Source organism: Staurois parvus, unplaced genomic scaffold (assembly GCF_062004578.1).
Source record: "Staurois parvus isolate SC_StPar_1 unplaced genomic scaffold, SC_StPar_1.0 ptg000464l, whole genome shotgun sequence".
NCBI classification, from domain to species: Eukaryota; Metazoa; Chordata; class Amphibia; order Anura; family Ranidae; genus Staurois; species Staurois parvus.
The window spans coordinates 2,145,819-2,159,582 of NW_028318260.1; the positions used below are offsets into that span (position 1 = coordinate 2,145,819).

At 43.7% G+C, this 13,764-nt stretch overlaps 1 protein-coding gene across 1 annotated transcript in view; it reads left to right on the plus strand.

Annotated features, from left to right (window-relative positions):
• The first annotated feature begins 9,426 nt into the window (after window positions 1–9,426).
• Window positions 9,427–13,764, plus strand: part of LOC149452788 (syndecan-3-like) — a 164,813-nt gene continuing 160,475 nt past the window's right edge. Inside the window, exon 1 of the mRNA XM_089688991.1 lies at window positions 9,427–9,859. Within this exon, the coding sequence (XP_089545117.1) occupies window positions 9,794–9,859 (66 nt within the window). The 5' untranslated portion in view covers window positions 9,427–9,793. The remainder of the gene's footprint in view (window positions 9,860–13,764) is intronic.

Genomic DNA, 13,764 nt, shown 5'->3' on the forward strand with positions numbered 1-13,764 from the left:
TGATAGTATTACATTACTGTATCAAACCATTTCACATACATTTTGTCCCTAGTGCTTTGTCCTGTGCCCTGCCTGCATTTTTACCGTTCTTTCTGCCTGGAAACTGAGAAACGTCCATGAAGTCCAAAAAGCGTCCCTTTAGGTCAAAATCGGTTTAGACCAGCTAGAGAACAGCGATACTAAATTTGAACCAGTTGCAGAATTGAGTGATAATGATTCGTGGGGAAATTCGTCGTCAGACACTGAAAACGATTTTGCGACTTTGCTCAGTGATGTGCGAACTTGGCGCTATATTTCAAATTTCAGTGTTTTTGGTTTGATTACATTATTGAATTAAATTTACTAATATTATATTTTTTTTTATGATTATTTATTATATTATAATTTATGATTTTGTGTTTAAAATGTTATCATACCCGGGATGTTTACTAGAACTTACTTGTTTGGACAGATTTCAGTGAGTTATTCCTAAGAATTACAGGCCTACAATAAAAAAAACAATATATTTCCATTGAAAACAATGTACCGCTTGAAGCACAGAAATACTGACATAATCATACCGCTAGGGAGGTTAATGCACCTTTAATTAAAAGTATTTTACATGTAGTAATCAAAGCCATATGAAAAGGACCTTCTCCTCACTGTACAGTATTTTTGTAATTTTGATTTGGCATTGCCACAGGTTCCTCTAGCAGTGTTCAGCTTCCCATGCTTTTTTTTTGCCAACACCTTGCCTATTAGCCCTACAAATGGTCAGAACTAACAAGTTTTGCCCCTATAGACTCCAGTACAATTTGCTACAAAGTTTTACATTCTCTGAATTTTAATAAGGATTTTAATAAACCCATGCAAATCCAAGCCTGGACAGATTCATTCATCACTAGTGGAGAGACATCAGGGCAGTTCTCTTTGCTGGTGAATATGGTCTCCTCTTTGAAGGGGCACACCTTAATCAGGTGCCACAGGCTAAGCTCCAATAATCAGCCTTTCTATTGCGGTGTATAATATAGTTCTTGATTGCTGGTTTACAGAGATGGCCAAACATCTTCAAGGTTAATATTTATAGAACAGAAATGCTGCATTCTCGAGGTCAGCTTGAGAAAACAAATTTTTGTTTCCAAGGATAACCTATTTTTTTTTCCAAGATTTATGTCGTAAGTCCAAAGGAGCATCTTTCAGGCAGCCACCTATGATATATTTATTGTGGGGTGACAATTGTTTTTCTCAGTGTCACATTCATTGTCATTCTTATTTATAGATATATTTTCTAAAATGGTTGCTCCCCAAAAGTCCCTTATATAAATATTTTTTTTTTATTCGACTGCTGTAAGGAAGATTGAGTGACTGAATCCCAAAGTCTGAAACTTGTCACTGCATGGCTAAAAATATTCCTTTAGCTTCTGACTGAAGGCCAAAATGTATATATGGGGATTTATTCCTTGCTCTCTACTTCTGCTTTAATGGAACTTTCAAGGGTTGAAAATGAAAAAAAAAAAAAAAAACACAGGTCATTTTTGTTATCCAAGCATTAACTATGACTATATAATCCGTAATTAGAGGGAGACTGAATGTGAATATTGCAAAAACTATTTTGGTCATTGGCACTGGTCGTGTCTTTATTAACTATTAACAACAGTAATGTCACTACTCTGCATTTTTTAAAATATTCCAGCACACAACTGAGCATTGCAGATTGTGTGTCCAATCGACTGACGGTGGCTCTGCAAGAGTATATATCTATGTGTACACTGTGGGGCAGGGGCGTCCCTAGGGTTTGTGTCACCCGGTGCGATCCATTATACTCAATCCGCAGATCCGATCCATCCTGCGGGGATCATCGGCTTGCTTTACAACTTACCTTTTTGTGGAACGGGTCCAGTGTCACCCCGTATAGGTTGCATGCCGATGATCCCCGCAGGATGGATCGGATCTGCGGATTGAGCATAATGGATCGGAGTCCGATCCATTATCCTTCCCAATCCACAGATCCGATTCAGCCTGTGGGGATCATTGGCATGCAATCTATACGGGGTGATACTAGACCCGCTCCACGAAAAATGGTAAGTTGTAAAGCAAGCCGACGATCCCCGCAGGATGGATCAGATCTGCAGATTGGGGAGCATATTGGATCGGAGTCCGATCCATTCTGCTCAATCCGCAGATCCGGATTCTGTGGAGATCATCGGCTTGCTTTACAACTTACCTTTTCGTAGAGCGGGTCTAGTGTCACCCCCTGTGGTAGGTGTCACCCGGTGCGGCGCGCACCCCCTGCACCTGCCTAGGGATGCCAAATCTGCAAAAAATCTGGTGTAGCTCTGCATAGAAACCAATCAGCTTCCTGAATTTATTGCCAAAGCTTAACTTAACAAGCTGAAGTTACCATTGGCTACCATGCATAGCTGCACCAGATTCTGAATGCACCACTTTTAGTAAATCTCCTCCATTTTATATATACACTGCTCAAAAAAAAGAAAGGAACACTTTGTATCATATCATGCTGGATAGCTATACTGATATGGACTGTGTAATGTGTTGAGAACGTAAGGATGCCCCATCGTTTGACGGAAATGATAATTATTAACCTACAGAGGACTGAATTCAAAGACACCCCGAAAATCAAAGTGAAAAAATGATGCAGCAGGCTAGTCCATTTTGCTGAAATTTCATTGCAGCAACTCAAAATGGTACTCAGTAGTTTGTATGGCCCCCACGTGCTTGTATGCATGCCTAACAACATTGGGGCATGCTCCTAATGAGACGACAGATGGTGTCCTGAGGTATTTCCTGCCAGATCTGGACCAGGGCATCACTGAGCTCCTGGACAGTCTGAAGTACAACCTGGCGGCATCAGATGGACCAAAACATGATATCCCAGAGCTGTTCTATTATATTTAGGTCAGGTGAGTGTGGGGGCCATTCAATGGTATCAATTCCTTCATCCTCCAGGAACTGCCTGCATACTCTCACCACATGAGGCTGGGAATTGTCGTGCACCAGGAGGAACCCAGGACCCACTGTACCAGCGTAGGGTCTGACAATGGGTTCAAGGATTTCATCCCGATAATGGCAGTCAGGGTGCTGCCCTGTACCAGTATTTCTGTTATAGGGCGGATGGGAAGCGGTTAAAATCATCACAAAGGCAACAAAAAAACCCCTGACAGTAAGGCAGAGAAATACTATGGGTTTTATTCTGCTGCTAAATCTCCAACACGTTTCAATTGCATGTCACAATCTTCATCAATGGGCAGCAGGGGTATTTCTCCAAAAGTGAATAACATCAAATAATAACAGAACATATACAAAATGAAAATCAAAACACAATAAAATGATACTGATGACAAAACTTACAGTCACCCAAAATTACATTCAGGTCGCCAGGGGGCATCCACCTAGCCGCATATCCCCACAGCCAAGCCCACAAGGGGTCACTGTATTTGACCGCTGGGGGTTCCAGTAGGACAACCCCCACAGCAAAAAGACCTATAATCAATAATACATAGTATTATAATTAACCCACCACACTATATTCATGGGTTAAAGAAAACAAATGAATTTGAAATATTTCTGAGCGAGGAGTTTTTGTTGCTTTATTGATGATTTTATTTCATACATATATGTACCTTTTTATGTTTTGTACAATAAAATATGAGGATTTTATGATAGATGTTGTGTTTTGCTGCATTAAAAGTCCCATTGGAGAAGCTCTTTGCCTACAGGTCATACACAGAGAGAGGAGGCAGTGAAGGGGCTAATGTACTGGTCACAAACAGTGGCAGGATGGAGATGAAGGGGTTAATGTTCAGATGGGCAGGTTAAGGAAGATGAGGGGTTATTGTACAGGTCATTAGGGACAGTACTGGAGATAGTATGTGTACAAGAGGAGGGGACAGGAAAGGGTTACAAAAAAAAATCCTGATGTCACAGCTGCAGCTGCTGATCCATTCATTCTGTGCTTATCCGCAATTACAGGATCTCTCTCCTTCCCCTGTTGTAAGGGGAAGGGGAGGGACAAGTACTGTAAATAGTTTGTCAGCAGGTCCTGGAATTTGTCTGCAGGTCCTGGTCAATGATTCATGGCTGGGACCTAAAGACCGGCTGTGTCCAATCACACCCAGAGCACTGTGTTGACAATCAACACAGGGCTCTGTATAGAGGGAAGGACCTATTTGTTTCTTCTCTCTGCAAAGCAGGAAGAAGGAAAAAAGAGTTTTTTTTGTAAACAGCAGCACATAATACACACATTATCACTTGTTAGGCACCCACTTAAACCCTTGATTACCCCAGATGTTAGCTCCTTATCAGCAAGTGTCATTAGTACAATGACAGTGTACAGTATTATCACTGATCACTGCATTAGTGCCACCGGTGATGTCAGTGTCAGTCAATTGTAACTTAGTATCAGATTTCCCGCCGCACTATCATAGTCCCACTATAAGTTGCTGATTACCGCCATTACTAGTTTAAAAAAAAAATTCCAGTACTATATACCATCGTTTGTAGACGCAATAACGTTCATGCAAACCAATCGATGTACACCTGTTGGGATATTATTTTACCAAAGATATACATATAAAGAATACATTTATGAAGAAATTAGATTTTTTCTTTTTAATTTATTGGCTATTTTTTTTTGAATTTTTGGTCTTTTTTAATTTATATAATAAAAAAGACAGTGGTGATCAAATGCTACCAAAATAAAGCTCTGTTTGTGTGAAAGAAATTTCATTTGGGTACAGTGTTGCATGACTGCGCAATTGCCAGTTAAAGTAGCGCAGTGTTGAACAGCAAAAAATGGCCTGGTCATGAAGGGGTAAAATCTTCTGGAGCCCAAGTGGTTAAAAGAGAGGATTTAGTTTTTTTAAAAAAATCATACTTACCTAGGTGGATGCAGCATTGGTCCAATGCTGCATCTGTCCTCCACCGGCTCTAATGCAGGCCATAGATGGGTTGAAAACCGGCCGTTTTTTTCAGCCGACATTACCACCATTGGTAAAAAAAAATCGGCCGATTTTCGTCCCGTCTACTGCCGGCAAATATAATAGTGAAGTGTCCCTGCAGAGAGCTCCGCTATTATATTTGACATTTAAAAGTATAGCAAAGTTGCAACATTGTATCTATTTGTATCCATTTCGGATACAGATGTTTCTATTCGGATACAAATAGATACAATGTTGCAACCGCTATACTTTTAAATGTCAAATATAATATCGGACTGAAATTCTTTTTTTCTTCTTTTTCTTCATCTTATTCATATTCTATTTCTTCTTCTTCTTATTCATATTCTATTTCTTCTTTTTCTTCTTCTTACTCATATTCTATTTCTTCTTCTCCTTATTCATATTCTATTTCTTCTTTTTCTTCATCTTATTCATATTCTATTTCTTCTTTTTCTACTTCTTATTCATATTCTATTTCTTCCTTTTCTTCTTCTTATTCATATTCTATTTCTTCTTTTTCTTCTTTTCCTTCTTCTCGCAGGTCACGGCTCATTTTTTTTATCGGTAAAAAGATCGGCCGATTTGCTCATCATTGCCGTGAAAATCGGCTCATCGACAAAATCGGCTGTTTTTTTTCCAACATACCCGATAAAAAAAATGTGTAAAAATCACGAAAAATGGCTGACCAATTTGATCCGAAAATCGGCCGATTATTCTTTCAGACGATTTTTTGGCCGATTTTCGACCCATCTATGGCCTGCATTAGTGTGATAACTCAGCGATCACATTTTTGCCTTTCTTTCTTTACTAGAGGACATTAAAAAAAAACCCTAGAATGACTGATCCTTAATATTGCATTTTCTGTTGGAGGGCTAGTGCAGCGTATTTAAATGATCACTGAGTTCTCGCAGCCGCTCCGAGCAGAGAGTGGTGACTGTCAGTCTGCTCTGCTTCAGAAATTGTACCTGAATCTATTTCAAACCGCACTGAATCTGCACTGTCCGTGCACCAGACATATGTGAACAGGCACCATAGGAAACAGTATTAATTTACATGTCATGCGGATTGGATGTGGTTCAAACCACATCCAATCTGCATATATGTAAACCGGCACTCAACGGTCTGTCAATCGATTGCTGAGAGGCTGGCTCCAGACTCTGGGGTTCATCCCGACCAGGGATATATTTACCACAAGGCATGTCCAGAGCTGTGAAGGTGAGTGTCTATCTCTCCCTCGCCATGGGCGATGGTGGCTGGTGTCTGCGGGGCAGTGGCAGTGGAAGGCTCTCTTGGGTGGGAGGCAGGTGCTACTGATTGCTGGTGCAATGCTTTACAGGCTCCTTCTTTCTTTTATTTATTTATTTATTTATTATGCACTTACCCACGTTTGTCACTTTTTCTTTGCCTTATGTGTGTGTTTTTCACGGATGGAGGGTGTGGGTCCTCGGGCCTACCCTGAAGTCTAGGGGGAGGATGTGTGGCCATACGGTTCCTTCCTCCCCTGATCCCTAGAGGACTCTTCTTCGGGAGAGTCCTCTTGCCTAGTACTGAATGTCCGGTTTGGCTGGGCATAGGGAACGGTGGTCCACCAGGCCTTTTGGCCAAGAGGACCAAGTGGGAACCTTGTCCCTGTCAGGAGCTTCGTGCCCCGGGGGATCAGGGTAAGCGGTCCAAGCCCCTTTAGGGGTAGGACACAGCACACCCCTAAGTGCACTTTTTGTGTGGTGTTTTTGCACTTGCACTTTTTTGTGAAACACTTACGGGTTTTTCGTTATAGTTGCACGTTTGCGGACTTAAAAAAAAAAAAATGCTTTACAGGCTCCTGTAGACAAAAATAATGAATGCACATTATTTTACCTGCAAAAATATGTGAATTTATTATTTTTGTCTAAAAGGTGAACTTATCCTTTAACCGCTTAAGGACTGCCCTATAGCAGATATCCTGCTACATGGTGGCACCTGTGTGCAGAATCACGTATATATATATGATTTCGCATTTTCGCGGCTGCGGATGTCAATCACCGGGTCCCAGCCGGTAATTACCCGCCGGCGCCTGGTGATTACTGAGCATCTCTGACGGGGAGGAAGATTATTTTGTTTACAAACAATCTTCCTCCCTGTCAGCTTGAGCACACTGCTCAGGATGGCTGTACACAGCACAGCCATCCAGAGCAGTGTGCTTACACTGAAGAACACACACACCCCCGCCCCCTAGTAAAACACTTCCAGCACACAGTTAACCCTTTGATCGCCCCTCTGATTAACCCCTTCCTGCCCAGTGCCATCAGTACAGTGTCAGTGCTTTTTTTTTTAGCACTGAGCACTGCATTGGTGTCACTGGGGATGTCAGTGACACCAAGTTAGTTTCCCCCCAGTGTCAGATTGCCCGCCGCAGTCCAGCTAAAATTTGCTGATCGCTGCCATTGCTAGTAGAAAAAAAAATCCCATTAGCTATACCGCCATTTGTAAATGCTATAACTTTCACGTAAACCAATTCATTTACATGTATTGGGATTTTTTTTTAGCAAAGTCATAGAGCAGAATATATTTTGGCCTAGATTTATGATGAAATTAGATTTTTTAATTTTTTTTACTAGACATGTTTAATAGCAAAAAGTTCAAAATATTGTTTTTTTCTCAAAATTTTCATTTTTTTTTTGCTTATAGCGCAAAAAATAAAAAACACACAGGCAATCAAATACCACAGAAAGAAAGCTCAATTCGTGGGGAAAAAAGGATGTAAATTTCATTTGGGTGCAGTGTCGCATGACTGCACAATTGTCAATTAAAGTAACGCAGCGCCATAACGCAAACCCCTTCTTTTACTGCTTCCTGACCGTCCTATAGCAGAAATACTGCTACAGGGCGGAATGGGTGTGCAAAATCACATATATATGTGATTTGCGCTCCCGTGGTTTTCACGCACCTCCCAGGTAGCGTCATATTGCCTGTCAGTACACCAGTAATCACATTTAATTGAAAATTAATTTCATCTGGGTGCGGCCTTACATGACTGCGCAATTGTAAGTTAAAGTAACGCAGCGCTGTAACACAAACCGGTTCTTTAACTGTTTCCTGACTGCCCTATAGCAGAAATACTACTACAGGGCGGAACGGGTGCGCAAAATCACATATATATATGTGATTCGCGCTCCCTTGGTTTTCACGCCCCTCCCAGGTAGCGTCAGATTGCCTGTCAGTACACCAGTAATCACATTTAATTGAAAATTCATTTCCTCTGGGTGCGGCTTTGCATGACCGCGCAATTGTTAGTTAAAGTAACGCAGCGCTGTAACACAAACCGCTTATTTAACTGCTTCCTGACCGCCCTATTGCAGAAATACTACTACAGGGTGGAACGGCTGCGCAAAATCACATCTATATATATATGTGATTCACGCTCCCTTGGTTTTCACGCCCCTCCCAGGTAGCGTCAGATTGCCTGTCAGTACACCAGTAATCACATTTAATTGAAAATTAATTTCATCTGGGTGTGGCCCAGGGGCAGACTGACAACTCATGGGGCCCCTGTGTCCTTGCCCAAACTCAAAAAAGCCTATGATAAGGTACCAGGGGCATCTCATGGGGCCCCCTACTGACCCCGGGCCCTCGGGCAGTGCCCGAGTTTCCAAATGGTCAGTCCACCCCTGGTGTGGCCTTGCATGACCGTGCAACTGTCAGTACACCAGTAATCACATTTAATTGAAAATTAATTTCCTCTGGGTGCAGTGTTGCATGACCGCGCAATTGTCAGTTAAAGTAACGCAGCGCTGTAACACAAACCGCTTATTTAACTGCTTCCTGACTGCCCTATAGCAGAAATACTACTGCAGGGCGGAACGGGTGCGCAAAATCACATCTATATATATGTGATTCACGCTCCCTTGTTTTCACGCCCCTCCCAGGTAGTGTCAGATTGCCTGTCAGTACACCAGTTATCTCATTTAATTAAAAATAAATTTAATTTGGGTGCAGTGTTGCATGACCGTGCAATTGTCAGTTAAAGTAACGCATAAAATGGCCTGGTCAGGAAGGGGGGGGGGGGTAAATCCTCAGGAGGGCAAGTGGTTAAGTGATTTTACCATTTTGCGTCAAGCCGCATTCATAGCCGTCTTGGACCACATGTGGCCCGTGGGTCGCAGGTCGGACACTCCTGAGCTGCAGTATTTGTAGCTGCTGACATTTTTAATTCCTGCCTTTAAATGCCCTGGATCCAGCTTGCCAATATCCTTTCTTTTCCCCCACTGGTGTCATTCCTTTCCCTGCACTGCACCCAGGCTCAGTGAACATGAAATGCCATATTAAGCAGCTTGTTTCCCTGGAGGGATCGGATCTTTTATATCCTGGGGATGAGGTCAAGCTAGTGAGGGACAGGTATTGTATCATGATGAATAATGACTGGCAATAACACAGCATCGCCTTCTCCTTGCACTACCGGCGATCGTCCAGTAGGTGGCGCGGCGGCCTGCCTCTGAGTGCTTCCCCTCCACCAGTCCATGGACCTTCTCCTTCTTCTTCTACACATCGATCGGCAGGCAGAGGAGAGGAGAGGAGAGGAGAGGGAGGGGAGACGTTTCCTGCTGGAGGGGAAAGACAAGAAGAGCCAGGGGTGTAAGAGGAGAGGCAGCAGCACACCAGAGCCCTCCGAACAGGGAAGGTGAAAGGGAAGGAGAGATCAGAGGGAAGAGGAGGAGGAGGAGAAGAAGAAGGGAGGAGGAGGAGGAGGTGGAGGAGAGGATTTGTAGAGGAGCTAGCCTGTCCTTATGGAGGAATAAGAGGGATCGGGGGGGACGAGGCAGAGAAAGGAGGGCGATCTAGTCGGGTTACTTATAGGGACATCTCTAGCCAAAAGGAGGATGCATCTTGCCTTTGGAATTATCCATGGTGCAGGGCTTCTGCTGCTCATCACCCAAGCTGCCCTGGTGAGTAAGATCCTTTACATACATCTTCATGAATCAAGTCCCTTCATCACCCTCTCCCATTCCCCTCCACGACCCCCCTTCCCCTACACACTGCGATTGACAGCTGCCACCTTCCTCCTTTGGGTGCCATCTGACAAAATGGCTATGCCATCAGATCGTGGAGAACGCGCCTCGCTCTCCGCCTTGGCCATTGTGTGCCGTGTCCTGGTGATTTCATCCTGCAGGTACAGAGGTACACTAGTTGGGCGTGTGGTTGGGAAAACTGCAGTTACAGGGGGGCTGAATTCTGCTCATTGGAAGCGCACACTGGGAATACACACGTTTTCCATCAAAAGACCGCTTTCCCAAAATAGACCGCCTAACGGCTCAAAATGTTTATTTTTGATTTGACATTTCATAGCAGCATTTCCTAAAGTGAGATGATTTGGTGGCATGGGGATTCTTATGGCTTGTTCACACCAGGAATTGTGCGCATTTTATACGCAAAACGTACTGGGTGTGCGAGTGCAATCGGCTGCGTGTGTCAGTGTGTTCCTAACAACGCTCGCAAACGCATATCATCGCACGAATCTTGTGATCCGGTTGCAGTGCGTTTTTTTAAAAGTAGTGCATGCGCTACTTTTGGTGCGATCCGGTGCCATTTCAGCCCGTTCAAATGAATGGGATGAAATTCGCACAGCAATGAACTGCGCAGGAACGTGGAGCGCGTTACTGTGCACGCCTGGAGTGATCCAGCCTTCCGTGCATAAGAAATATTTGGTGATGTTTTCGGTTTGTTTGCCTTTCTTTCTTTACTAGAGACCAAAAAAAAAAACGGACAGACTGATTCTTAATATCGCATTTTCTGTTGGAGGATTAGTGCAGTGCGTTTAAATTGCGGTTTATTGTTCCTCGTTCACATTGGCAAAACAGAAACGCAGGAGGAAGGATCTGGGAAGTATAAGCATTCTTTAGTCTTCCTGCGTTTAGATGTACTTGCCTTTATGGGCTCATGCGCACTCGGGGCCATGCGATGTGACATTCAGGTGTCTGCGGTCACAGCCGCCTGTACAGATCATTTGCAGGATGCGGTTGTACATTGGTGACCATGGATCATCCCATGTGCACTCTCTGGTTATCTCTCACCTTCACTATTGTAACTCCCTCCTCATTGGCCTACCTCATCGCAGGCTATCCCCTCTTCAGTACAAAAAAATGGCCACTGCCCCAGTCTATAAGGCTAGGTTTACATCTGTGCAGGTGGGTGCTCGATCTACACGAAAATCCGTCCAGCTGCACCACCCTCACAGAGGAATGCGGACTCACGGACGGGTGCCACTAGTTCTAATGGCACGCCGTTCGCACTGGAAAACGCAACCGTACTGGGAACTGAGGTTCCTGTGCGGCTGTGTTTTCAGAAGAAGTGCAGGGACTTCATCTCTGCGTGTCACGGGGCACAGGAGTCCATTCAAATGAATGAGCTCTCGTGCCCGCGCAAAACACAGCCCGCAGAGCCACATATATGTGAAACAGGGGGAACTGGCCTTCACAGCAAGGAGCACATGGAAGGGCCTCCTCTTCAGTCTATCATGAATGCTGCTGCCAGACTCATCCACCTTACTGACCGTTCGGTATCTGCCACCCCTCCACTGGCTTCCCATTGCCCAACAAATAAAACTCAAAACATTAATAATAACATATAAAGCCATTTATAACTCTGCCCCAAATTACATCACCAATCTTGTCTCCAAATATCACCCAAACCGTCCTCTCCACTCCTCGCAAGACCTCCTACTCTCTTGCTCCCTTGTCTCCTCCTCCCATGCTCCTCTCCAGGACTTCTCTAGAGCCTCCCCCATCCTTTGGAACTCTCTACCTCAATCTATCTGACTATTGCCTACTCTGCTCACTTTTAGGCGATCTCTGAAAACCTCTGTCTTCAGGGAAGCCTATGCTGCCTTCTATTTCTCCCATCAGTCCATCTCCCACAGTTATTACCTTTTGTACCACAAGCCCCTCCCTCTTAGATTGTAAGCTCCAAGGAGCAGGGCCCTCCTAACCCTCTTGTATTGAACTGTATTGTTGCTGTATTGTTTCCCGTTATATTGTAAAGCGCTGAGCAATCTGTTGGCGCTATATAAATCCTGTATAATAAATAATAATAATAATAACACAGGTATGGATGTACACCCCTGGACAAAGACTGTCTGCCTCCAGGTGTGCAAATCTGTACCTACATATGTATGTGCTTGGATGTGTGGTGACTAGCATACACTCGTTGATTTTTACAGGCAGTTGTGACCATAGATAGGGAAATATACCTGAATTCTACATTGTATGGCCCCAGGTGTTCATGTGCATGAGGCCTCTGTGTGTTTACATAAGTTTAGGCATATTTACATGAGTTTAGGCCTCTGTGCGTTTACATGAGTTTAGGCCTATGTGCATTTACATGATTTTAGGCCTATGTGCGTTTACATGAGTTTAGGCCTATGTGCGTTTACATGAGTTGAGGCCTATGTGCGTTTACATGAGTTGAGGCCTATGTGCGTTTACATGAGTTTAGGCCTATGTGCCTTTACATGAGATGAGGCCTATGTGCGTTTACATGAGTTTAGGCCTATGTGCATTTACATGAGTTTAGGCCTATGTGCATTTACATGAGTTTAGGCCTATGTGCGTTTACATGAGTTTAGGCCTATGTGCGTTTACATGAGTTGAGGCCTATGTGCGTTTACATGAGTTGAGGCCTATGTGCGTTTACATGAGTTTAGGCCTATGTGCGTTTACATGAGTTTAGGCCTATGTGTGTTTACATGAGTTTACACGCATTTTCATGTGTTTAGGTATCCTAAAGCACCATGCACATTGCCATTACGATATATGCATTGAAACACAGTGTATAAAGGCATCTGGAAGCATGTAATACTTTCTAATGTGTGAATGCACACCTAGACGTACAGCAGTATCTAACTGCATTCAGGGCAGGGTCACACCTGAACACATCCCGCATTTCTGTGCGATTTCTGTGCTACTCAGTGCAGGGCAATTTTCAGCCCATTCATTTTAATGGGTTGAAATCACACTGGATCACTCAAAAAGTAGTGCATGCGCCACTTTTTTAAAAATGCACTGCACCGGATCACATGGTACTGCATGCCATGCAATCTGGTGCAGGTAAACATACTGCATTTGCAATTTGCGTTTGGGTGCTGTTAAGAATATACTGACAACTGCAACAGATCACACACTGCGTTTTGAATGTGGTATGGGAGACGTGCACTGCGTTTTGGTGTGAAACGGTCCTCAGTCTAGTTGTTTACACAAACTGGAAATTTCTGTATTCCGGGACTGTTTAGATTGCCGGCCATACATTATTATTATACAGGATTTATACAGCACCAACGGTTTGCTCAGCGCTTTACAATGTAACGGGAAACAATACAGCAACAATACAGTTCAATACAAGAGGGTTAGGAGGGCCCTGCACCTTGGAGCTTACAATCTAAGAGGGAGGGGCTGCTGGTACAAAAGGCAAAAATTGTGGGGGATGGACTGGTAGAAGGCAAAAGATTCAGTTGTTAGTTGACAGCAGGATAGGCTTCCCTGACTAGATAGGTTTTCAGAGATCGCCTAAAAGTGAGCAGAGATTGCCTGATAGATTGGGGTAGAGAGTTACATAGCATGGGGAAGCTCTGGAGAAATCCTGGAGATGAGCATGGGAGGAGGAGACAAGGGAGCTAGAGAGCAGGAGGTCGTGCGAGGAGTGGAGAGGACGGTTGGGTGATATTTGGAGACAAGATTGGTGATGTAATTTGGGGCAGAGTTATAAATGACTTTATATGGGCAGCACAATGGCTAAATGGTTAGCACTTTCACCTGGCAGTACTAGGGTTGTTGGTTTGAATCCCAACCACAGCACCACC